The sequence below is a fragment of the Podarcis melisellensis genome (assembly GCF_964234715.1).
Source record: "Podarcis melisellensis genome assembly, chromosome: 3".
NCBI lineage: Eukaryota > Metazoa > Chordata > Lepidosauria > Squamata > Lacertidae > Podarcis > Podarcis melisellensis.
The window spans coordinates 45,649,754-45,677,046 of record NC_138530.1 but is presented as its reverse complement, the minus strand read 5'-3'; the positions used below and the strand labels follow the sequence as shown (position 1 = coordinate 45,677,046).

The window sequence follows — 27,293 nt, the reverse complement described above, 5'->3', positions numbered from 1 at the left end:
TTCTGAGTGGCTGCTTGTCAAATGCTGACAGAGGCAGACCTCATGAATCACTCCGGATTGCGATCATGTGCTGCAAGCCCTCGGTGAGCCGCCAAAGAGGAAGTGCGGCTTGTTTTCTTGCTCGGAGTTCCTCTGCTGTAGGAAGATGAGAGGAGGAGGAGGAGGAGGCAGCCGAAGCAGGAGGCCAAGTTAGCCGGGGATGGAGGCCCTCGAGTGGAGGAGCTCCCTGGGCAACGACACCTTCCCCTCCACTCTGAGCCCCGCGGTGCCTCCCTATGTGAAGCTGGGGCTGACCATTGCCTACACGGTCTTTTATTCCCTCCTCTTCGTCTTCATCTACATCCAGCTCTGGCTGGTCCTTCACTACCGGCACAAGAGGCTCAGCTACCAGACGGTCTTTCTCTTCCTCTGCCTGCTCTGGGCGTCGCTTCGGACGGTGCTCTTTTCCTTTTACTTCAGAGACTTTGTCACAGCCAATTCTCTCAGCCCTTTCGCCTTCTGGCTGCTTTACTGCTTCCCGGTGTGCCTCCAGTTTTTTACACTGACACTGATGAATCTTTACTTCACTCAGGTAAGGAAATGGCCAGGTCTGGATTGTGCCAGGATTGTTGTTTTTTTGAGGGTGGCATTCAGCTAAGTTGTGCATGCAGAAGTCATTCAGAAAGTCTTAGCTTTGAAATGCATGGACATGACTAAGTTATTAATTTAAGTGGGCCTACTCTGAGTAAAAGGTAGTTGAATCCCACCAGAGCACAAAAAGAGAGTTTCTCTGTTGTCTCTGAATCTCAGGGAGGGGGAGAAGCAAAGATAGCATTCCTCATGCATAGGAGCTTAGCATTGAATGAAATACCATAAGACATTCTTGTTTGGTTAGTATAAACTATAGTTCAACTTGTCGTGATTTTCATACACCGAGAGCCATGTTACTTTTACACAAACCTTTGTTGCACACTTGTAGTCAGTAGAAGTTGTCCTTGTATTGGATATGTGGGGGATACTTTAAAAACCCAGCATGAAATGCTTAAGCCGATCCTCAAATAGATACTGATAAGGAAGCAAAAAAGGAGGGAGGGAAACTGCTTCCTCATCAAACTAAGCAGGTCATCTGATTTTTACCAACAAAACAAAGTAAGGTTTTGCAACTCACACATGTTGTCTGTTCAGCAAAGCGTCTGGATCTCAGCTCTGTGATCTCACTACCATAGAGATGGGTTAGTATTAGTAAAGCTAGCTATCAAGAGATCCAAATCTCTCTGGCCATTTATTTTGATTGCAAGAGTTATTTCTGTTTTGATTTCAGTCCTGTCAAGTGAAAACTTACGCAAAAGTATGTGCGGGGAAAATTTCTCTCAGATCTGGTGTGGAGCAAGGGTTAAGAATGGAAGCAATGAGCCTGCGCTTTTTTACCTCAGCCAGGAACTTGCTAGATGGCCTTAGGCAAACCTCTCACTGTTTTCTCAACCTCAGTTCACCTTCTGGCCTATTTTGCAGGACTGTTGTTTAGGGCTAGTGAAAGAAATGCATGTGAAGTGAGCTTTAAATACTTGAAATGCACTAATGCTAAGCATTATTACTTAATACCATTGAGCAATTTGATCATTTGGACCAAATATTTAGAACTAAACAATATTTTACTTTCCTTTTTTCTTTTTTTCTTTATATACAAACACAAGCAGGAAATATAAAATTACCAGCCTTTTAAAGAAGCTGGGCAGAGCAGTTGCAATATTTTATTAAAAATGCCATACAATGCAAAGTTTCTACAGGCTTTGAAATACCAACTCATTTGGGATATTATTTATTTATTTATTTATTTATTTATACATACCCCGCCCATCTGGCTGAGTTTCCCCAGCCACTCTGGGTGGCTCCCAATCAAGTGTTAAAAACAATACAGCATTAAATATTAAAAACTTCCCTAAATAGGGCTGCCTTCAGATGTCTTTTAAAAATAGGATAGCTGCTTATTTCTTTGACATCTGATGGGAGGGCATTGCACAGGGCGGGCGCCACTACCGAGAAGGCCCTCTGCCTGGTTCCCTGTAACCTCACTTCTTGCAAAGATGGAACCGCCAGAAGGCCCTCGGTGCTGGATCTCAGTGTCCGGGCTGAATGATGGGGGTGGAAACGCTCCTTCAGGTATACAGGACCGAGGAACTCACTGAATGGCTTGTGCAGTGTTCCTTTACATGCTCGCTTGGAACAAAACCCCGCTGACTTCAGTGGAGCTTATTTCCAACATATGTGCATAGGATCAAAACTTTATATTATATGTTATGTATAATATAATGTAACATTATTTATTATTTAAATACCTCCTTCCAGGAAGCAAATCCTTCCAAAGAAGATTATAAGTAACATAAAATTACATTTTTGAAAAACAGAATAAGCCTGCAAGTCTTTTGTTAAATGCAGATGAGATATTATACTGACAAACTTAAAAGAAGTAGCACACAAAAGCTAAAACACTGTTGCACACCACCCCAATCTCTGAGCAGTGCGAGTTTCCAGGGGTTCCAGGCACTTATCAAGGGTCTGTGTTTCCTTTAGGAATGAAGCACAGTAGTCACTGTGGTATATAACACATATATACAACCTGAGCCTATGAAGGAGGGGTTCATAGGATTAATGCCCTGAAAGGGCATTGTTTCTGCCATAACCGTAGCCTTGGATTCCAGCAGAAATCAGGCATGGCTATTTCTCCACCTTGTTGCTTTTCTTCTGCAACACTCTACCATAACTCTGCCTTTGCCTGTTGAGGGAGGGGCTCCCACCCATTTGCAGTCTGAACCCCTTAATCTCCCATCAGCTCACCAGGAAGCTAGCTTTGCTATCTCCAGAATTTAGACCGCTTGATTAGCTTTTAACACTTGCTAGATGCACGAATCTGAGGAGTCTGGCCTACAGCTTAGCACCCCAATATCATAACAATAAATTTGTGGCAGATTTTGCTTGTACAGAAAAGCCCCCAATAATACTAATAAAAGAAGAGTTGAGAAAATAGGTCAACCTTTGGAGGAGAACTACATAAAAGAATTGCAAGATCCATGACAATAAATCACACACAGGCTGCAATCTTGTGCACACACTTAGTTGAAAGTAATCTCCACTAAATACAATAGGGGTTGTTTCTTAGGAAACAATACCCTATTTGAGTGGGTGGTTCAGATTCTATACAGGAGGTGGCAAGTTTGGCTTGTAATTCAGCATGTTGTCAAAGGGTGCCCTGTTAAAATCACATCTACGTTGTCACAGAAGACAAGCAAGGGCAAGTGTGGAAAGGGAGGAGAAGAGATCATTCTGTCCAGAGGCAACTTTCACCTAAATAAAAATAAGAAAGACTTCAGATTGGTTATGCCTCACCATGCACAACACCCAGCCTCTTGGGTGTGAAGGAAAGTTACTGAATACTAGCAAAAAAATATAAGTTTGTAGTTGGACATGTTGTAAAGAGAAAGCCCATAATATTAATTAAGATAGCTGAGCAGGAGAAATACATTAGGTAATCAGTTGAAATTATGCCAGTAAACTAACATGTACAAAGCATTGGCAAAACAAGAGGCTATCTTGGACCTCATAGTACAGCTTTTGCCAGCCCGCCAGTTGTTTTGGGCTACAACTCCCATCAAGGCTGGCTGGGGGTGATGGCAAATGTCCACAACAGGTGGAGGGCACCAGGTTGGCATGTTAGTAGCTTGTTAACAGCAACCGCAAGCAGAGGAGCTGAACTGGAAACCTCCTCCACTTTTGGGTGCTTTTTTAGGAGAGATGGTGCCATCTGTGTTATCAATATTTGCCAGCATTGTAAATTTGGGGAAATGGGGGACAGGTCTGGTCTGTCACATAATTGCTTGGATAGCTGGGCTGGGTTCAAACAGTGACTGGCCCAAGGTTACCTGGTTAACTTTATGGACTTGAACCAAGGTGTCTCCAGCCAAAGTCCAACTATGGAATTTGATGCCACAAGACGTAATAGTGGGCACCATCTAGGATGATTTTTTCAAGTGTTTGGACAATTTCATGGAGGGTTAAAGCTGTCAGCGGCTACTAGCCAGAAAAGCTACATACTATCTTCTACGGTATGTTGGAGCAGTATGCCTCCTAATATCAGGCGCTGGGGAATCATAGGTGGGGCTAGTATTGTTGTGCTCAAGGCTTCCAGAGGCATCTGTTTGGCCACTGTGAAAAAAGGATGCTGGACAAGTTACATCTTTGGTATGATCCAACAGGGCTTTTCATGTTCATAGGATTCTAAATCAAAGGGTATTTCTGCTCTTTGAGACATTGCAATAAAAAAAATGGATTGGCATACTTGCATGCATTTTGGGGCTCTCTTGTGAGTGTGGCTGTTATGGGGCTTGTAATTATGAGCTCCTTTAGTATGCGGGTGGCGCTGTGGTCTAAATCACTGAGCCTCTTGGGCTTGGCAATCAGAAGGTCGTCGGTTTGCATCCCCACAACGGGATGAGCTCCCATTGCTCTGTCCCAGCTCCTGCCAACCTAGCAGTTCGAAAGCATGGCCAAAAGTGCAAGTAGATTAATAGGTACCACTCCAGTGGGAAAGTAAAGGGCGTTTCTGTGTGCTGCTCTGGTTTCGGTGTTCCATTGCGCCAGAAGCGGCTTGGTCATGCTGGCCACTAGACCCAGAAAAACTGTCTGTGGAGCAGTCAAACATCAGCTCCCTCGGCCTGTAAATCGAGATGAGCGCCGCAACCCTAGAGTTGTCTGCGACTGGAGTTAACTGTCAGAGGTCCTTTACCTTTACCTTTTTAGAACAATACCATTGAGCAGGGGGAAAGAAAGAGGAACTCTAGTGCAGTGGTACCCAGCCTGTTTGGTACAGCAGCCCACTAGTCCAATTTTACTTGGTATGATTAGCCATAGATTTATTATCACATGAATTTTGGACCGTAGGTTTTTGGCAGCCATTCATTTTGTGCATTTTAAAGTTTGCCGATTTCATAACCATTACTGAAGCCATCCAAGAAGAATTTTACCATAAATCCCTATTAATGTGGAATTTATTAGAATGTTTATAGTGCTTACATAGTTATTCACTGTTGTGCTTATGGGAATGTAAGAATAACAACCATCTGATTAAAGGATATTGCTTCACAAGCTATAAAAAAATCATTCTGAACACATATGATTACGTAAGTGTGCCGTTTGTTAAGGGCATTGAGAGTTATTACGAGACCCCTGTGTCCCTTGCAGAGCAACAGTTCCCAGAGTGGTTTAACAGGCAACCCTGTGAGAGGACTAAGGCTCTCCTAACAATCACAGATAGTGGGAAGGGCAAAAGCCAGAGTTGAGAGTTAGCAGTGATGTAGACCAGAGAAAGAGAGCCATCCCTGATTTCTGCTGCAATCCAAGGCTGCAGCTATGGGAGAAATAATAGCCTTTTTGGGTGTTGATGCTGTGGACCCATCCATCACAGGCTCAGGTTGTATTAGTAAGTGCTAGGAGCCCCTGGAATCTCACAACATTCAGAGGTTGGGGTGGCGTGCAACACTGGTGTCAAAAGTCGGGATACGTGTTTTCTGGAGGAGGGCCAGTGAGCGAGGTGTATCTTGAGTCAAGATGGATGGAGGAACAGCAGCATTCCTGGAGCTGTTCAGATTGATGCTCTGGCCGCAGATCTAGCAACAGGTGGAGCAGCAGAGCCAGCAGCTTGAGCAAATTATGCAGCAGCGAGACCAGGATGGGGCAGCAGCAAGCAGAGCAGGCAAGAAAGCTCTATGGAAAGGAAAGCGTGACTCCATGCGAGGTGAGGGCCCTGCCAGATGAGACTCTACATGGGGTTGAAAGTGACCCAGGAGCCCAGCTGCAAGGCACACAGATGGAAGGGGTGGTCGAAGAGATCCAGAGTGTGGATGGCAGGACTGTAAGCAGTCAATAGCTGAAGGCAAGGGGGAAGAAGGGGTGCAGCAGGAGGAACTGGAGGTGCTCCCACAAGAGGTGGTAGGCTCTCCTTCCCTGGAGGTTTTAAAGCAGAGGTTGAATGTACACCTGTTATGTATGATCTAGCTAACATTCCAGCATTGCAGGGGGTTAGACTAGACGACCCTCCTGGTCCCTTCCAACTCTATGATTCTGTAAAGATACCACAGTCTCCACTGTGCCTCATTTTTTAGGAAACACAGACCCTGCTTAAGCACATCGAACCCCTGGAATCTTGCACTGCTCAGAGATCAGGGTGGCATGCAACAGTAATATGCCAACAAAACAAAAAGTTGTAAGAGGAATTCATCATACCAGTTAAGGATTAAAGTAATAATTATTTTGGTTTTACTTTACTTGTGGGTCCACAAGCTGGGAAACATGGCTCTAGTGCAAATCCTTCAGAGTCCCTTCTTGCAAACTTTTCAGGATGGAACCAGATGTTTTCCAAATATGTGTCTTTGTTGGTAAGGAGGGTTTGGAACTTTCTGTCCAAAGGGGGTGAGAGAGAAAAGCTGGAAGAGATGAACACTCACTCCTGCCTGCCACTTCTCTCCTGTAGATTCCCTGTTTCACCCCTATATTAGGTTTACAAATGGAATGGAACTCCATTTTTGCTGCGTAATATGTCTTTCCACTCTGAGTCAGAGTGCTTCAGCAAGTCACTCCCATACAAAACACAGGATTTATTCTCAAAGGAACAGTTATCTTGATCCACTGGGTGAGATTCACTGCATAATAGATCTTTCTAATTAAGAACAAAATTGCATAACCCGTCTAAGGATTTTATCCTTAAATAGTCTAAGATGAAGGAGCAAAGACACTTGTTATTTTCAGTTTTTCAGTATGGGGCATAGGGAGGCCATTTGACTCATCCCCCCCCCCCCCATGGCTTTGTTTTGGTCTACTAGCCTAAGGAAATTGTCTGTCTGTTTGTCTGTCTGTCTGTCTCACACACGGAGAGAGGAGAGAGAGAGAGATGTGTGTGTGTGTGTGTGTGTGTGTGTGTTAACCTATATTTGTGATAGCCAGAATTGCCACAACTAGGCCTGATTGAAATATTATAAACCTGGAGAGGAGGAACTTGCCCACGTGGTGCAGCACATGCCAGGCAATTCATTTTAATCTACTCCTCCTCACCCACTACACATGCACCAGAGGGCTCTGTAGTGTAGGCAGGTCCTATGTTGCCGTGCTAATAGGTCAGAGCCCAGTTTAAATGCAACGCCAGGTGTATGCAATAATGCTTGAGTTACATTCTTCCTGTTCACCCAGTGTACATTTTATGGGGTCTTAGATATGTAGTAAAGGGTACCCTAACTGGAGCAGTGTCCTAAAGGCTGCTGATTTCGAAGTGAATGGTTTTTGTTTCCTGCTCAGCGTTTAGTCTCTTTCAGCTTGGCTAGTGATCCTGAGGCCAGGGACATGATCAGAAGGTCGGCGGTTCGAATTCCCGCGACGGGATGAGCTCCCATTGTTTGGTCCCAGCTCCTGCCCACCTAGCAGTTTGAAAGCACGTCAAAGTGCAAGTAGATAAATAGATACTGCTCCGGCGGGAAGGTAAATGGCATTTCCGTGCGCTGCTCTGGTTTGCCAGAAGTGGCTTAGTCATGCTGGCCACATGACCCGGAAGCTGTACTCCAGCTCCCTCGGCCAGTAAAGCAAGATGAGAGCCGCAACCCCGGAGTCGTCCGCGACTGGACCTAACGGTCAGGGGTCCCTTTACCTTTAGTGATCCTGAGATTTCTCTGTCTTCTCTTGTCATGTGTAGCTTTTCCTCTTAGCTCTCAAAATGTATCTGCTGTCAGGCTGTGTTTTACACATAGTTAATATAGAATGTGGCTGTTACTCAGCACAAAGGGTGCTTTCATATATGAAGTATGAATGGCCTCTGTAGCTCCCTCACATGCAAATACCATTGGAAAGTCGATGCAGAAGCAAGAGTGGAAGAGAGGCATTTGTAATGTAAATGAACATTCTTGTCTATGTAGTTTTTACATTCGGATTATACATCATTTATGTTAAGTCTTGTGTATCAAAACACCCTTTTGAAAGAAAAGATTGAAGGTATAAGGGGATTAATGATTCCCACCCATGAATAATTCTCCAATTCATTTCGGAAGGAATATGAAACAAGATACAATCCTGGATATCTTGTCAATTACTATCTGTATTATTTGTATATGCAGTGGCCACAGTTTGTTGAACTTGTATTTTGTAATTCTGCATTGTATGCACCTTTCCTTGCACATGTTTACATTCACTGATCACTTTCATTTTATTGTCACTTGTGTTCTTGTGACATAGGTATGTGTTGTTTCCACATCCTGATTAGTTCGGTGATCTTCACAGGGGAAAAGAAAATAACGTTGAATAAAGTAAACAAGCAATCTGTGTATTCTTATCAGTTGTGTTTGCAACACTTGGAATTATGGTGATTCCATCAGGGTAATCACATCTTTGACTTTTCAATGCTTATCCTCAAAGAGAAGTTAGCAAAGGTATTTCATAGACATGCCTAGAAACAAGAAATAAGAATGCAAATCGGTTCAGGAAAATTCTTTCTGTAAGTATTCCTAACACATGTTTATACCATGGCCAACACATGCTGGTATTTGATGCTGAAAAGACTCGTTGTTAAGATGTAATCTACCAGATGGAGCTGAAAATCTTTACAACTTTAAGCAATTTGATTGTTTGTGCCAGCCATATTTAAGCTACTTTATGGGACTTCAAACCCTGCTTTTCATTTTGGTACGAAGAAACTGAAGGGTAGTTTGCTGCCCTAGGATATGGTGGAGGGTGCTATCCTGTCACCAGTGTTTTAAAATCAGATTCAGCTGTCAGTCTGGTCAGCTTTTATATGTGGAATAGAGGAATCACCATCTTGTCTTTCACATCAGGCTTGCGCCATCCTGCCACCCACTATTTCTCAGCCTGGCCTGCCTCACAGGGATAAAATAGGGGAAAGACACCCTTTATGTTTTGGAGCCTAAGCAAATAGCATATTGTGTATCTACACAAGATGGGGGCAATTATAAGTATCAATGGCCATTGTTTGGTGTTTACATCACCATATGAGTGCAAGAGAAGACATGCGTACTTTTTCCAAGTGTTTGCTTATTCTACTTCCTGCCTCCCGGTTTAACATTGGAGAGCCATGCTCTTTTTACAGATGTGCTTAGGCTCGGACTATTGAGATTAGCTGTGAGCACCAAATTTTTACAAAGATGAAAACAAAATGGAGATGAATTAGAGGATAGTGATGAATATGAGTAACAAGTTTGGAACATATTAGCAAGTTTGTAGCATGTGGAAAAGGTTAAGAGGAAGTGGCCCAGAATATATTTAGATCAGAAAAAAATGGGGAATGTGCCAGTTCTCAGGTCTTTATGCATCTAGGTCTTTAAACACACTTTCTAGGGAGTAAGCCCTAGTGAATAACCTGGGACTTGCTTCTGACTTGCATAGAACTGCTCTGTTAAAGGCTTCTATTTTGAACGGCAGAAGGGAACTGGCTCCCATAATCTCTGATCATTGGACTATGGTGGCTGGGATTGGTGGGAGATGGGATCCAACAACATCTGGAAGTTCCCCACCCCTGGTTTATATTAAGTGTTTTTCTACTAGGGCTGCTTAGGGATGTTCACACATTACAATAGAAGAGGATAGATATGCACTATATACTTCCAATACAGTTGTTTGACTCCCATCTCCATCACTCCTAACCATTGCCTAATGGATACCACATTGGCTACTCCTGCTGTTAAGTATTTAGTAGGTACCTACTTTAACCCTGACTCCACTATTTTCTACCATGTGTCCACCTGGTCTGGAGACACAGACTGAGGGGTACCACAATGATCTCAGCTGCTTCTTCATTTCTGCAGTTCACACAAAGTTAACAAGAAGGATGTTTAGTCATTTCACTTGTTACAGTGCGAAAGTGGGCACGTGCTAGATATATAATAGGCCCTTGCTTTTTCTACTTTTATGTGTAAAACAGCCTAGAAAAGGGACAATAAGCATCTGGGTTTCAGCCAAACAGACTGAAATTGCTCATCAGGAAACACCTATGTTCTGTAAAAGCAGCTGAGCAATGGGAAATCAACTTACTTGGGATGCGACAGAGGGCTCATCCATACCATCATTTAATGTGTCAAGTAAGCTTCATGTGCTTCCATTAATTCTTTGTTGTCCATATGACATTCTGCTCTTTCTTCTCCTTTTTGGAGGATCTCAGGTATTGGAAAATCCATACAAAGGGACTGGAAAGTGTGGGAATGCAGTGATTTGGAGAACATGATATAGAAAATGGAGATACAGGAAGCTTAGTATCCACATTAAACAACAGTGTTCTCAGTCCCACAGCCCAGCAAACTTCAATGAACAAGCCAAGCCTGCTCAGGAAAGGCCCATCTCTATTAAAGGGACAAGAGAGTGCTCACAATATTTAAACCTTTAATTGTGTAAGTATAATATGTACTTTCATTTTTATTACAGGTGATTTTCAAAGCTAAATCAAAATACTCACCAGAACTACTTAAATACAGGTAAGAAACACCTTTCCTGTAAGGAATAAAAGGAAAAACAACCGTTCATTGCTAGCTGGGCCATATTGTAATACATATTCACCCAGTGCTTTTCAAGCTGCACTGGCTCCCGGTGGAGTACAGGGTCAGATTTAAGGTGCTACTTTTGACCTTTAAAGCCCTTCACGGCCTAGGACCCTTGTACCTACGGGACCGCCTCTCCCGGTATGCCCCACGGAGAGCCTCAAGGTCCATAAATAGCAACACCCCTGTGGTCCCAGGCCCTAAGGAAGTTAGATTGGCTTCAACCAGAGCCAGGGCCTTTTCAACACTGGCTCCGGCCTGGTGGAACGCTCTGCCTCACGAGACCAGGACCCTGCAGGATCTGATTTCTTTCCGCAGGGCCTGTAAGACAGAGTTGTTCTGCCTGGCCTTTGGCTTGGAGCCAATTTGATTCCCTCCCTCCCTCTCTTTTTTCTTTTCCTTCTCCTCCTGCGATGAGGCTACATTTTAATATTTTAATGTTCCATTATTTTAATGTTGTATTTTATTTTTGTTTTTAAGTTGTAATCATTCATCTTGTTTTTATTATTGCTTGTAAGCCGCTCTGAGCCCGGCCTTGGCTGGGAAGGGCGGGGTATAAATAAAAAAATATTATTATTATTATTATTATTATTATTATTATTATTATTATTATTATCTCCATAGGAACTGTATTCACCTACTGAAAGAAGTAATAATTACATTGCAACATTTTCGTGAGAGTTTTAGTGATTCTGAGGCACACTTTAGTCTGTTTATTGTTGGCATTCATCTGTCTCGAGAGACCATGGAGTGCACCTCTGGGCATGAAGTTAAACCACTAGAGAATCACAGTGCCTCTTGTGGCTCCAGAGAATGGTAACTTGTAATTGCTATCTCCTGCACTGTTTTTGCTGTGTTAGTAGCACCAAAGTAGCACAAGCCTGGGCAGTGTGTATGGAGGTCCTGTTTTGCCCAGATGACAAGACCTCCATCTTGGCCTCACTGATGTGGTCCAAAGGAAAGCAGAGCAATACATTTGGCAGCAGCTTAAATGCAGGAGTTGCTGGAAGAAGGTGTGCAAGACGCCATCCCACCATCTTAGGGACTCCACTCCTGAATTATGTAGGGTTTGTTTCTTAGCCTTCTCTTCTCCCAAAGGGATCCTGCAATGTAGCAGGTAACACTTTAGCCTACTGTACTTTGAAATAAGTGTTGTGGGTTTCTTTATGCATAGTATGTGCAAGGAACAGCAATGAACATGGGAGGACTGGAGTTAAGTCTTGAAGGCCCTGAAATGCCCACATAAGGAATTTTTAGGCTACCACAAGCCTTGCCTCAGAATCAGGATGCCTTGCTTTTCCATGTCATGCCAGTTTTCTCACCCTGTGCCAGGATTCATTAGGGAGGATCCTAGTAGAAGCTGAGAGCCTGGGGAGAGCTGTTACACATAACACCTGGTCATATGCAGTTATTAAGACTCAAGAAAGACAGGAGAGAACCAAGAAGTTGCTTGCATTGAAGCTGCAGTTAATGTCCTCCAGGTTTACCTCTCCAAGTGCACAACCCCCTTGGAAGTGGGGTAGAGTACCTGTAGCCCTTCATTTGTTGTTGGACTACAGTGCATGCATGTAGCAAAATAGATATGTGTGCATTTATCACCATTTGTTAAACATATGTTACATAGGTATGAAACATGAAAGGTGTAAAGTGTTTTCCAACTTGAAAATATCCACGGGTAGAGGTTGCCTTGACTTTCCTTCATGAAAGGCAACTGTGGTTCTATTTCTCTGAGCAAAACATGGTAAAGTAAGAAAACCTTCCGTTTCTGTATTTGACAGGAGTGTTTTTAATTCATGGCTTAAGCATATTGTTTGGATGTGTTCACAAACACATGTACTCTGCCTCTCCCTACAAGAGTTTTGAAAGTGCACAATGCTTAATCAGATTTCCATGGAAGAAGTTCACAGGCTGTGGTTACTGTGCAACCATTTAACTACTTACTTTCCGAAGTACAAATGCTGCAGTCTGTTCAGGATCAGTTTCAGCAAAGGATGCCACTTTTTTAGTACATTTAAAACAGATTGGTGTTTTTATTTCTATATCTCACCTTCTGATGAGTGCAAGGTGGCATAGGTAGGTCTCCCCACCACCAAATTTATCTTCACAGCAATCCTGTGAGGTAGATAAGGCTGAGAGTGAGTGATAGGCTTGCGATTCATGAGCTTCATGGCTGAGTGGAGCTTTGAACCCTGGTCTCCTGGGTCCTAGTCCAACATACTAACCAGGGGTAGACTTTGGCTTATGGCACCCTGAGTGAGGTCAAAAATGGTGCGCCTCGCTCCAAATATATATTATTTTCACAATAATTACTTTGAGTACTTCGATTAGCTACCCTAATAATAATTACTACTACTACTACTACAACAACTATGTGCCCCCTTGGCTCAGCACCCTATGCTGGGAAACCTCCTGCAACACCCTAAATTTGGCACTGCTATAACCACTACACCACACTGGTTCTGTAGGGTGTTGGACTGGATTGCCTTCAAGGTAACTTCCCACTCCAACAACCTTTGGTTCTCTGTGGGTAATTTGAATCTGTGGTGATCAAGTGACATTTATAAATTGCAATAATGTCAGTTGCTAAATACTACTACTTTGCCAAACGTAGTTGTGCAGAAACTTTAATAATGGCTGATCATGTACTACACACATGGCAGCATTTGCAGCAGGCACCTAGTGGGCGAATGACAGTGAGATGTTGAACACAAGAGTCCTACGTGCTGTGTGGCCTGTACTGCTAGACTGCTGTCCTCAAGTGAAATGGAGAACTTGGTCCCATCACCAGTGTTGCAGTGGCATTCCACTGCCAATTTGGTTAGCTTCTGTACGTGGAATTGTGTGTTTTGGCAGGGGGTGGGGCAATCTTCTCCTTTGCCTCAGGCAGCAAAATGTATTAAACCAAGTTGTATTCAAACCTTTAAAGCACATTTGCCTCCTCAAATAATTCTGAGTATTGTAGCTTGTTAAGGGTTGCTGAGAATTGTAACTCTGTGAGGTGTAAGCTACGGTGCCCAGAATTATTTGTGAGAAAGAGTGTGCTTCAAAGGTATGGTGTGTGCCTTAAGCTAAGGAACTATTTTGTCATGAAGAAACAATGAAGAGTTTCATAGCACCTAGCAAATTTATTTATGGCATAACTTTCAGGTCTCCAGTTCCCTTCATCAGACATGACAAGTTTTATCTTGAGTTACAGGGGTATACGTGGGGGGTGGAGAAGAGGAGAGTTACGGATTGTAAGATCAGAAGGAAATTAATTGTTGAAAAAAGGAGCTTCAAAGGAAGATTACATCATGAAACCATTGAATTACAATGAATCTACCAAAAGATTCATTGCTATCACTTGTGGCCTGAATCTGTTCAAAGGCTTTTAAAAAAGAAAATCACATGGCATGAATTAATTAGTTTACCAATGCCAGGGTGTCTGTGTTTTTAACAATTGCTTTGTCACTGGTAGCTGTTAAGAACATAACTATCACCACCTGTACTTTCTGCATTTAATTTCCTTCTGACCTCAATGTTTACAATCCCCATCCCACTAAGCCTATACAGTATTCCTATAACTCGGGATAAAATTTCATGCATCTGATTAAGTAGACTGTAGTCCACAAAAGCTTGCCATTTACACTGTTGTTATGTACAGCCCAATCTCTGAGCGGAGAGAGATTTCAAGATCATCCTTTGAGTTGGGTTTCCTTGGAATGAAGATCATTCAAACAGTGAAGTCTCTGTGTGTTTCCAGCTCCAAAGGTGACTAGAACAGACTGGCGACTGGCCTACCATTCGACTACATCCAGGATGATATCGCCACCTGCCAAGTGAGGGTGGAAGGCCTGTTCCCTACTTTTGGAAACATCATTACCTAGTCATTTCTATGGCAGCACACCTGTATTTGGCCAACTCTTTTTAGTCGGGCAAAAAGATGCTTAACAGGCTTGCCTGTGGCCATTAACAAAGAAACTGGTTTGACCACTTCTACAGAATCCCATCTTACAGATACAGAACCACAGGCTTGGTGAGGACCCAGATATTATTTATTATTATGTCTGTCCTGCCCCTCTCAAAAAACCAGCGGCAGCAAACATCAAAAAGTTAAAACTATGCAATTTAAACTAAAATACAATTAATTTTTTTTTAAATGAAAAACCATCTAAGAACATGTAGAATCATTTAGAACATACCTCCCAGTTACTAATTTCAAGTTTGCTATGACCAATTTTACTCAGCTATCAAATGCCTGGGTAAACAGTATACATTCAGTATAGGGTGGTATACTAAACAAACAAATAACCTCTGAAAGTCAATGAGAGAGATGCACCTTTCTCACCTTACGAGGGACAGCATTGTATAAATGAGGAACCACCACTGAGGAGACCCTGTCCTAGATGCCATCTATACCACCACCACCCCAATCCTATAAAATGACATTTGTTAGGTGCCATAAAACTCTTCATTGCTTATGCGCTATAAACTAACACAGCTGCTCCTCTAGAAATTGTAGTGGAGGGTATATATTCTTGGATAACCCTGTGCATTTTATTAACACTTGCTAAAAAAGGTAATCATTTAAAAAGCAATGGTTTCCTTCTCCCCATTTAGGTTGCCTCTTTACCTCGTGTCATTTGTTGTCAGTCTACTTTTCCTCCTGGTGAATCTAACGTGTGCCATACTTGTGAGAATAGAGAATTCAGAACGGAAGATCATTGTATTGATCCGGGTTGCTATAAACGACTCATTGTTTGTGCTATGTGCCATCTCTCTCTCCATTTGTCTCTACAAGATTTCCAAGATGTCCTTAGCAAATATTTACTTGGAATCCAAGGTAAAGTACAACTTCAGACATTTGTACAACTTCTGGGGGAATTGTATCTTTGTGAAGAAAAGTGAGTGGTATATGTTGAAGAACAAGGCCCTATACATTTAAAGCAGTATCATATCACTTCAAACAGACATGGTTTTCCTCAAGGACTCTAGTTCTGTCCCCACAGTATGTGAATCATGAGAGAAAAAGGTGGCCCACCCACTGTTTTTTTCTATTAAGTCAATAGGGATTTATGTTCATTTTATTAGCTTTAGGCTGCAGTCCTTTGCACACATACCAGGGAGTAAGTGCCATTGAATACAGGGGGCCTTACTTCTCACTGATGCCACTCCCCTCATTGCCTAATGGTAGAAGAAGGCTACTTGCTTTCCCTTTTGCAACAGCGGAATTAGGCTCAGAAACGACATTGTCCTTGAGTGCTTATGTTTTTACCTCAATTCTTGCCCTTTCCCCCATTAGTTGGGGAAAGTGATAGGGATTCAGAAAAACAAAATTCATAATATAATTCTTCTCAGATCATTGCCGTAGCAAAGGTTATGGGCGGCTGTCTCCCTTCCTTCTCTTCATTTCCCCTCTCTTCTTTCAGTGTCCCCACTTGTCTCTTTTTATTCAGATGTCGGCATTCCATCCCATGGGTATTTAATAGTCTGATGAGCATACCTGCTTTCCTTCCTGATCAAGACCCACCAAGACTCATATTTGGCAACTTTTAGAAAAATGTCTCTTGTTCTGCCAGACAAATGCCACAGGCTGACTTCTTGTTCTATGTTGGTGCTAGTCCTTCATGCCGATTTAGTTTCCTATGGTAATTTGGTTATTTTAAAGAATTTTATATATTTATTTAATGTGCTTAGTCTCCCTTTAATAACCCCAATTGAACACAGTGGGGCTTCCTTCCAGGTAAACATTGCTTGCTACGATTGATTTGCTACTGTGCAATCCTATACATTTTTGATCAGGAATAAGTACTATCGGTTTTTTCCTAGGAAAGTGTGCACTGGATTGCAAATCTTCAGCATAGATGTTACTGCTTTGCTGTGACTTCTGGGAAATAAGGGTGGGACTTGTCTGTGAAAATGAATTACCTCATGAAACCACCCTGTGGTGACTTGGGCACAGCACACTCTTTTCCAATGCACATTTCCATTCCCCCCTCTCATTGCTTCTGTCTGTTTCTATAACGACAAATAGTACAGTCCCAGAACATGTTTTGAGGAACATAAGGCCTGCACCTTGCAGAAGCTAAACAAGTTTGGGTATGTTAAGTGCCTGATCAGGAGAGTATCTTGGGTTCCATGATGGAAGAAAGGCAGGATATAATTGGGGGAAAAAATATGAATAATCAAAGTGAAAAACAGATTCACAGATAGTTAATTTCCTCTTCCAAAAACCTTAGCCCAGGGGTCAGCAAACTTTTTCAGCAGGGGCCTGGTCCACTGTCCCTCAGACCTTGTGGGGGGCCGGACTATATCTAGGAAAAAAAATGAACAAATTCCTATGCCCCACAAATAACCCAGATATGCATTTTAAATAAAAGGACACATTCTACTCATGTAAAAACACCAAGCAGGCCCCACAAATAACCCAGAGATGCATTTTAAATAAAAGGACACATTCTAATGTAAAAACACGCTGATTCCCGGACCGTCCACAGGCCGGATTTAGAAGGCGATTGGGCCGGATCCGGCCCCCGGGCCTTAGTTTGCCTACTCATGCCTTAGCCTGACTGAGTTATGGTTGGGTAGTTAAGGATAAGAAATCCATGTTTAGTGATGTTACAATGTATATCTTTTCTTTAAGCAATTACTGCCACATTTAAATAGGTTCACTGCTTTATTGGATTCTGTTTTGCATACATATTATGTGTCAGCACTCCTGTATAAATAATTCAGAGTGGCACTGCAGCTGGTTGAAATAATCCACCACCATACTCAAATGTCCTGGTATCACATCAATGCAACACCACAAGTGGTAAATCTGTTGGATATTTGGAATATACAGTGTTCGCTCTTGCACACATGCAATTTGGAAAGTGATATTACTTCAGCAGAAGCACAACAGAGCAATGATCCTTTTTTTTGCAGGATTTCTGTTTGGTTTTATTCTTTCATTCATGACACAGAAATCTACAGCAATCAATGAACTGGCTGCATAGGGACCGACACATACACCTTTCCTCCATGGGGCTTAGGGCTGGGTTCATGGGTGAGGGCTACACCCTTCCCAACAACATTGTGACTGAGGTAGGTAAGGCTGTGCATGTCTGGGCCACGGCTGTCCAGAAAGCTTCATGAGCTGAACGATGACTCAAATCCAAATCTATATAAGATCTTGGGAAGCATGGAGTGCTTATTAGGTTAGAGAAACTGCAGTGTAAAAGGCCACATAAAATTGCTCTGTCTCAGTTGGTTTATTTGGGGAAATACCATACTGAAAATGCCAGCTATATAGTTCCATTTTTAGACTTAGTTGTAATAGGATGGGAAGTTTTATTTCGGCTTGTTCCTCCCATACTACCATAGCAACAACATTTTATCTCTAAAGCAAATATGTACATAGCAATGATTTCCTCTTTTAAGTGTCGTCTGCTGTGTGTAAACTGTCCCACCACAGCTTTCGTGATCCTTTTTCCTACACTTCTTTATTTCAGTTCCTTTAATAATACCACAAGCCCTTGGATCAGCAAAGCTTCATGTGCTTATTTAAATGTTCTTGGTTCAGACAGACAGCTTTTAAAAATGTGCTTAAATCTTGGAAATTACACTAAATGGGAATAAAATCTCAAATACTAGAAAGATATATCATCTTAGATCCAACCCAACATATAAACAAACAACAAAAGTTGGTCTATAAGAGAGGCTGTGATCCTGTGCACACTTTCTTGGGACTGAATTCCACTGAACATGATAGGACTTCTTACTTAATAACAATGCATAGTATGGCACTGAATTATTATGAGAATCCAGCTGCAGAATATGGGTAAGTATGAGCACTGTTCATCTGACAGTACTAAAAGAAACTGTAGATTTAAACAAAACAACATCTGGGATGGTCCTAAGTAACTTGATGTCCAGCTATGCTATTCTCCTAGAATCATGGCATTTCAGTGCTCACTTTCCAAGCCCAAATTCAAGTATACTAAGATGTGTGTATTAATCTCTCCTTTAGGGTTCATCCGTATGCCAGTTAACTACTGTAGGAGTGATTGTTATACTACTTTATACATCAAGAGCCTGTTACAACTTGTTCATTTTATCGTTTTCTCAAAACAAGAATTCTTTTGATTACGACTGGTACAATGTATCTGATCAGGCAAGTACAGTACTTTCCTGTGATATCAAGATTCAATCATTCTTGCACTGATATTTGACTGCATAAAAGAAACGACCCCCTCTACCCATTTATCCGACATGCATTGCAATTAATAATAATTTGCCACAAAGGGTTCTTCTCACGTCAGGCTGTGCTCGGTCTGCAAGGTAAGAAATTTTTGTGCAGGACTATATGTGAGCTTTTAGATATCAAAGTTTTGTAGCCTTAAAAAAAAGAGGCTACAGAAGCTTAGCTGGAGAGCCATTTATATGTAGGACTCATTTATATGCATTTTGTAGACCAGTAATGTGATATAAGGAGGAGAGTAAGGCAGTATAACCACTTTGTCCTGCAGAAAAATAATGAACTTATCTTGAGAGCCAGTGTGGTGTAGTGGTTAAGAGTGGTGGACTCATAATCTGGTGAACCGGGTTCGCTTCCCCGCTCCTCCACATGCAGCTGCTGGGTGACCTTGGGCCAGTCACACTTCTTTGAAGTCTCTCAGCCTCACTCACCTCACAGAGTATTTGTTGTGGGGGAAGAAGGGAAAGGAGAATGTTAGCCGCTTTGAGACTCCTTAGGGTAGTGATAAAGTGGGATATCAAATCCAAACTCTTCTTCTTCTTGAGGAAACCTACCATGTGCATCTGCCTGGTTTGGGCATGATGACTTCATAAAAAATAACCCATGCAAAAGCCTTAAGAAAGCATTCCTTTTAGGCTATAAGAAGCTCTAACTGCCAGCAAGTCTTAAGTCTAATTGGGCTTTGGATTTTACAGATTTCACTGGAGCTACTCTTGTAATTAAATCATCACAGGATGCCCAACCAAGTAGCAGCAGCAGCAGCAGCAGCATGGTGCAAGGTTCATTTGGCTCATAGGCAGAAAAGGAAGAGCTGCACTTGTATGCCCCTTGCACATTTTTTTAAAACAAAACAACTGGCATGCTTTCAAGTGACACATTTAGTATCACATGTAGTTTAGCCCCAATTGTGATTCATTCTGAGAAATCCAGAACCAGGTCAGTTTATCCACGAGTGACTCATGGGTATAACCCTTCCAGCATGACTAAGAACTAGGCCAAAATTGCACACTGTCTCTCTCATGTTATAAGTACATACCCAAAACAGCCTGTGGAATAGTCCATCTACTTAGTTCAGCATGTTTAAAGTGCCCACTGGTCATGGCATCCTGACCAGTGAGATCTGCTGGTCAGAAAATCCCTCTGAAACCTGCTTGCCTACATAGATGCTGGTTCTTTGTTTATTTAGGCCAAGAAAATTGTAGATGCATCTAGGCAATCTCTGATGCCCAGAGATGTATTTTATGCAGTTGATTTTCACAGAGAGTGGTGAAAGAGTTGCAGTTCTGCATGCAGAAGTGTTTTCCTTATGCATTCTGCAATACATGGAGGTTGTGGGGTTGCTAGCAAATGCCGAATCTAGTTGTACATCTAATACATATTTAACTTTAATTTTGCAACAGGCAGATTTGAAATGTCAGTTGGGTGATGCTGGATATGTTGTATTTGGAGTAATCCTGTTTGTATGGGAACTTCTCCCCACATCCTTAGTGGTGTTCTTCTTCCGTGTCCGAAACCCTACAAAAGACCTAGTAAGTTATATTTTCCCCGCATTCAACATATGCCCACTTCTTGATATTCTGTTTTTTTTTTAAAGGAAATGCCTCTCATGTCATAGCAATGTCACATGTCGCTTCTAAAATCTGAGTGCACACATTTATTGACCAATACAGACACCACCCTTTGTTTTTGCATAATTATTCTTCCGCTCAGCCCATTCTGCTCTAGAGCCATTAAAGGCAATTATTTCCTGATGTTAGGGACTCTCAGCTTTGGGGGAAGGTGGCACAGGGTTGTTGGCTCAAAATATCTGGATTGCAAATATTTATGATAAGGACGCGGGTGGCACTGTGGGTAAAACCTCAGCACCTAGGACTTGCTGATCGCATGGTCGGCGGTTCGAATCCCCACGGCGGGGTGCGCTCCTGTCGTTCGGTCCCAGCGCCTGCCAACCTAGCAGTTCGAAAGCACCCCCGGGTGCAAGTAGCTAAATAGGGACCGCTTACCAGCAGGAAGGTAAACGGCGTTCCGTGTGCTGCGATGGCTCGCCAGATGCAGCTTGTCACGCTGGCCACGTGTCTGCGGACAGCGCTGGCTCCCGGCCTCTAGAGTGAGATGAGCGCACAACCCTAGAGTCTGGCAAGACTGGCCCGTACGGGCAGGGGTACCTTTACCTTTACCTTTTATGATAAGGAAGGATTTGCTTGCCTCGTTCTCGATTTATTGTGACTCACTATGAAATCATTTAAGAATTTAAGAATCATTTAAGAATTCATCTCGTTCTCGATTTATTGTGACTCACTATGAAATCATTTAAGAATTTAAGAATCATTTAAGAATTCATCTTTTTAAAGTTACACTTAAAGCAGAAGTTTGCAAAATGTTACAAAGGAGAGGGGACAGATCAGTGTATAGTGCTTCACTTTATTTAAACCAGATTCTTGTTTTGCATACTTGTGTTCCAAAATCTTTTTATGTAACTGATGTAGCATTTTTTTACTTTTTTGGTATTTCCCCAGGCTGGAAAAATAGGGAAATACACAAAAACATTTGTCTTTAAAATCAAAGGTTCTTTTAAAGATAAAATTGGGGGGGGGGAATCATTTTCTCATCTTCAATTCAAATCCTAAAGATTAGCCTGCATAACCATATTAGAATGCCGGCTATCTCCTCCCACCTTAAGGCTCTTACAAGAAGCACCCCTTGCTTTGTTTATCATTGAGCCTGATGAAGCATTATGGAGAATTCTAAAGCTTGCATACTGTTTTGTGATACTTTTTGGGCCAACCACAATATCTCCAAAATATGGATTTTGGAATTGGATATTTTGAAAATTAGCCACTAGAGGGGAGTAATAGCAAAAAAAAAAAAATAGTAATACACTGTACTATATATGTGACTGGAAGTTTATAGAAGTACATAGCAGAGCTTTGTTAACAGGGAATTAAATGACAACTTAAATTGCAATAGAGACTCCTTTGACTAAGTTTGTATTACTTTATATCTTATTTAAAGAAGATCCTCATAATTTAATTATTTTTTTCTCTCATGACACTATACGTTTCACAATGTGAGACACTGGGTGAAAAATGGTTTCTTCTCAAATCTAAGATGACAAAATAATACCAAGATAAGCCAGTTTCATCATGATAACAACGAGCAAATATAATTCTGTGGCCATTTTAGTATGCCTCTTTTTAATAAAAAAAATGACAACACTGGTATCGTGAGCAACCTAATAATAGCTGTTGACTAGAAGATAGTTCAGTTGGTAGAGCATGCAACTGTTAATCTTGGGATTGTGCAACTTTGAGCAAAAGATTCCTCCATTTCAGGTGGTTGGACTAGATGACTCTTGTGGTCTCTTCCAACCCTACAATTCTCTGATTCTATTAATTTGGGCCCCTGTATTTAGTTTGGGACATTAGAGTTCAAAAAGAAATTGCAAAGATTCAATGTCAAATCAGACGAGATAATTTGGGTATGTCTCAATGTAGAATGGGTGGCTTGTTAAATCAGAGTGTAAATTAGAACAGATAAGCCAGATCATTTGCTTACTAATGATACTCTCATTATGCTTTGGAAACTTTGCAAGACTTAACTTTATATTGTCTGTTCCTGTTTGCTCCCATCATTTCCCTCCAAGCAAAAGGAGAAGGAACAGAGGCTATATTCAGAAACATTTACCAGAAGGCCAGCATGTAAATAGGATAGGAGAAAAGTGATTAGAATTCTCTGCATTTCTCTTTAAAGACAGATGCCAAATCACAAAACTCGGCAATGGGAAATGGGTGCAATGCAAAATAACTTCTCTTTCATCCCTAGACAAACCCAGGGATAGTACCAACTCATGCGTTCAGTCCAAGATCTTATTTCTTTGACAATCCTCGCAGATACGACAGTGATGATGATCTGGCATGGAGTATATCACCGCACAGTATACATGGCAGGTGAGGCAAACTGATGAACAGAGCCAAAGGGAATTGTGCCCAATTGTGGCAGAATTCTAGCTTTGGTAGCTTCTGTGACCGGAGCAGAGGTAATTTTCAGAATTTCCCCCTTTCTCCTGCAGTCCCTCCTAGGGTCCTCCTAGAGCAGAGTGGAGGGGCACAAGGGCTTACAGAGGGAAGGAGTAATTAGCCTAGGCTACTTTAAAGAGCCTTCTGTCAACAAAGGGACGCAATTGTACAACACCCATTAATTTCAAGGGGGACCTACTGATTTCAAATGTTCTACTTGGCTGTATTATGCCCAGTATTTTGCCACAATAACAATTTATTCTTTACAGTATTCTGCCATGCTTCTGTGACGCCTAGCTTCTATCACTCAGGTTTATGTGTGATTCCAACCTCTTTCAGGTTTATGTGTGATTCCAACCTCTTTCCATGGAAATTTGTTTCATTCCCCAATGTCCCGCATTATTAGATTGTACAGGACTGGGAGACACCAGAAGAACAGGAATTACTTCCTACAATTCATTATTCTACACAAAGCTGGGAAGACAACCAGCTAAACAGGTTATAAATGCCACAAACATGCAGATAAGTTATTGTTGGAATCTTTATTAATGTGTCTCATCAAAATATGTTGCGTGTAAATGAAAGTTGTACTCAGATTTAGTTTCCAATACAATTGGGGATTGTCAGCATAGAACTCTTGATGACCTGGATAAACAGCTAAGTATAAAATTTAAGCCAAGCCACAGTGTTATGTTCTTGTGTGATCCTATACCCCTCTAGCAAATTCCTTTCTAGCTGCAGCAGGAATTCATTTCAGGAACCACAGGATTGCAGCAAACATGTCTGCACAATTCCTTGAACCAAAGGCTGTCTAGTGCCTGCTTAGAACTTCACACATGACCTGAAGTATTGTTTTATCGCCTATATTTTATCAAGTTAATTTCTCTTTAATTTTGTTTTCTAGTTTCTCCCCCGATTACTATGACTGGGGACATCAAACCAACAGCTTTATACCTCACATTGGATCCTTGCAGCAGGATTATACAACAGTGATAGAACGACCAAGCCCTATGTAGCACCAAACCAATGTTGATTTTAAAAAATCAACATCAGTAATAAGGCACAAGTTACAGGGGCATAGCATGGCCCATGGAAAAACATAGGAGTAAAAACAAGCTATAGGTTTACTTAGTTAAACCATACAGGTTTACCATAGTTATATTTTCATTCCAATATGCCTTGCTTAGGATGTGATCTTGCAAAGATTTGCACATGTACTTTAATTATACATAGGAGCACTCCTACTGAAGTCACTGTGTCTCCTTTTATAATGAAGACAAAATACAGAGGTGTTATTACAAGACTGCAGCTTAAGAGAAAATATTTGTATTCTGTATTATCTATTTTTATGTTGGAAAACTACTGCTATAAATGTATAGCCCTTTTCTTATATTGTCACTGTTTATATGTACAGAAATAGTTTTGTGTCTCATGTTGTAATGCATTCAGTAGGATATGATGATGATGATGATGAGTTGTGACCATCATACAAACTATTTTGGCAATGTTGATATAAAAACATTTTTAAAATACTCCTAGTATCATTATAAAAACGTTCATTATAAAAAGTCTAATATTACTTGATGCATGTATGGAATGGATGACAAGTAAGTATTGCCAATTGTGATTAATGAGAAACTGCTAATTTTATATTCAGTTTCTTGGGATCCTACCATGAGGAAAGAATAGACATAAAATAAAAAGCTTCCACGATACCTATGAGCTCAGCATTTGATAGGAGTTCATCATTTGATAAAAGCAAACAACAGATCTGTATGTAAGCTTAAGAATAAACACTGTCCAAGTCTTAATAGAAAACCAAAAGTTTTATTAGTATTTATCACTGTATATAGTCCAGAGTCCATTTTTTACCAGTATAAGATATCTGTCCAACATTACTTGTGTTTGTCATTTCCTATTACTAGCCATGGCTCTGCCAATATTTTTCATGAGTCAGCTGAACACCAAGTGATCATCTAAAGATCAGGTACCAAATTCAGTTCTTTGCCTTTTATTGGTAATCCAGGCTTCATTTACATTTTCTGTTCAAAGTTGCAGGTACATTGGCGCAAACTACATTGTATATCTGTACAATGACACTTTTAGACAGCATATGAAAAGTGCAAGGCCCATTTTTGAGAAGAGAGGGCAAATGGGGTGGGGTAATCTTTTGTCCCTCATTTAGGAGAACGTTTTGTAAACGAGTAAACAGATATATTAACAAGGGAATTATTGTTCCTAGCAGGATGCAGTCTTAAAGAAAATGTTAACACTTCCTTCATTAATATCTACTTCAAGTATTACTCGTTTGATCTAGTGAGTAGAATGCAGACCAAATAGGTAGCCTGTATACCACAGCAACTAAAAAAATGAGGTGATTGGGTGAAAATGGCTTAGTTGACTAAGCTCAATAGGTACAATATAGGAGCCTGCTTTTGCCCAGCTATAAATAAGAATATCAAGGTTATAGCTACCCTATCCTCGCATACAAAAAAAGCTGCACCAAGGAAAGATGATTCTTATGATCTAAATTATACAAATTTGCTCTTTTTGCAGAATTCATTTTGCTTCAGGCACAGAGTCGGGAACTATACCCACAAATTGAAAGACCTGCTTTAGCCCAGTAGGACTGTCAAGTTCTGATTTCAGTCACACAGGGCCCCACAATAGGACCAGAACCAAACCAGGTAGACTGGGGTATATCTGGCAGAATCTGGTGCTTACTGAGTTTCCAAACCTAGCTACTATTTAATGAGTTTATTTTCCAGTTAAGTGTCCATCGAATTGCTGAATTGCTGCCCACGTATATTTGGAACTTCATTTTTGAAGTCAATTACTTGAGACATTCATTAGCAAAGAAAGAACAGTATGTTTACAGCCCACTCAGAACAGTCACATGAAGTGCCTGTTCTCTCACTTCGCCTTCGCCTCCATCTAGACCATGCCTGCAGGACTTGCAACAGGCAAACAAACATGGTGCCAAAAGTCACCGATGATAGCTTACAAGGTAGACAGTAAACCTAGGAAGCTTAGAGGCCTTCCTGGGCTAGAAGCTATAAAAGCCTGACTCTCATTGCATTTATCAATCAAGTGTGCCATACTATTCAGTACAATTTTGGTATAAACTTCTCATTTGCTCTACAAATAAAAACCACTAACTTAGTGTTTTTGTTACAAACAGCCCTTTCTTCCCCTCATGTTCAGTAAATTAAGACTGTAATCCTATGGCCTTAGAAAAGCAGTCCCAGGGCACATAGAAGGCTGTGTACACACTCCCATTGAGACTGCATCCAGTGTGTTTCCATCACTGGTTCCCATCACATAAGCCTCAAGCCATATCTATCCTGTCGTTTCTTATGAAATGCTGCATTTCCCACCAAAGTAAATTTGATCAGAATTGAGACAAAGAATGACCTACCTGCAGTTAAAGTCTGTAATGTGTACAAAGCCTAAATCATTTCTCCCTCTCCAGCCTAAAGGTAGAACTCTGACATCGGAGGGGGAGATCTGAGGTTGAATTCTTCACCATTATGATACAATGGCCAAACTGATGTTAGCTCTATAGTAAATTAGTATGGCTAAATGTGATGGGGGGGCATGCTACAGAAAGACTGGGAAATGGCTTGGATCCAGGACTCTGACATGCTCCCAAAGCAGGGAGAGATTTTGAATAGTTTATGAGCCAGTCTAAAATTTCTCCTGTCCCCCCCCCCCCACTGTTCTCAAACAATGTAAAGCAGACAAAGGAGGGTCAGAGTACTCCCCGGACTTCATTTTTGTCCTGCTCATGCAGTTAAAACAGTTTTCAGATTCTCCCTCTTAGGGTTGCAGCGCAACAGCTGTTTTTCAAGTGCACCAAAGGCACTTGTCAGTTTTGCCTCTCTGCTATGCCTGTGCAGATATTAAAAACCTTTCTGGGTGAGTACTTATGCAAAGTGAAAATATGAGTGTCAGGCAGCACAGTGTCCTCCAGGTCCTATTTTTGCCAGCTTATCACACCACAAGTTTGCAATGAAAATATTAACCTGTGCCTTAGCTCTTTGGGGCCCAGCAACTTGTGTATTGATGCAGCTGTGTAACCTTCATTCAGCAACTGATTCTATATCCACTCCCAATTTTGGATGGTGGACAATGGGGTAGTGTTCAACATAGCACTAAGCAAATTGTTCCATCAGCACAAGGATTTCTCCTTGCCCATCTCTTCTCCCTACATGACCCTTAAACCTATTCGCTACTCATACTTCCTATGTTCACCACCAGTTAATCCAGTAGAAGCCTTTGTGATCTTAGCTGTACATAAGTGACTTTCCAATTCAGCTTTGTAATGACTACAATCGTTTTTTGGATTCAGCATTATACCTCCTTGCAAAAAGACAAGAAATTACCTGATGTAACCCCCCAACTTTTTCCATAGTCAAAGTAACATAAGTGGGAAGAAGTGACATTTATTTGAACTTGAATTTGGAGAACTTACATTTGACCCTTGTCTATTTAAGCCACTCC

The 27,293-nt window shown here is 41.4% G+C and overlaps 1 protein-coding gene across 1 annotated transcript; it reads left to right on the top strand.

Moving 5' to 3' along the window:
• The first annotated feature begins 67 nt into the window (after positions 1 to 67).
• Positions 68 to 25,276, top strand: GPR137B (G protein-coupled receptor 137B). The gene is made up of 7 exons (XM_081906915.1): positions 68 to 571; positions 10,444 to 10,493; positions 15,156 to 15,378; positions 18,547 to 18,694; positions 20,179 to 20,303; positions 22,597 to 22,721; positions 23,695 to 25,276. Exons 1-7 carry the CDS (start codon positions 200 to 202, stop codon positions 23,804 to 23,806), a joined length of 1,155 nt encoding a protein of 384 aa, XP_081763041.1. The 5' UTR covers positions 68 to 199; the 3' UTR covers positions 23,807 to 25,276.
• The last annotated feature ends 2,017 nt before the right edge of the window (positions 25,277 to 27,293 follow it).

What these genes read in the sequence shown, in the direction of transcription:
- GPR137B (XM_081906915.1), top strand. Translation starts at nt 200, where the DNA reads ATGGAGGCCCTCGAGTGGAGGAGCTCCCTGGGCAACGACACCTTCCCC. An exon ending in CAATGTATCTGATCAGGCAA is followed by an intron (nt 18,695 to 20,178) that starts GTACAGTACTTT and finishes TGCAACAGGCAG; the next exon opens with ATTTGAAATGTCAGTTGGGT. An exon ending in CCGCACAGTATACATGGCAG is followed by an intron (nt 22,722 to 23,694) that starts GTGAGGCAAACT and finishes TTTGTTTTCTAG; the next exon opens with TTTCTCCCCCGATTACTATG.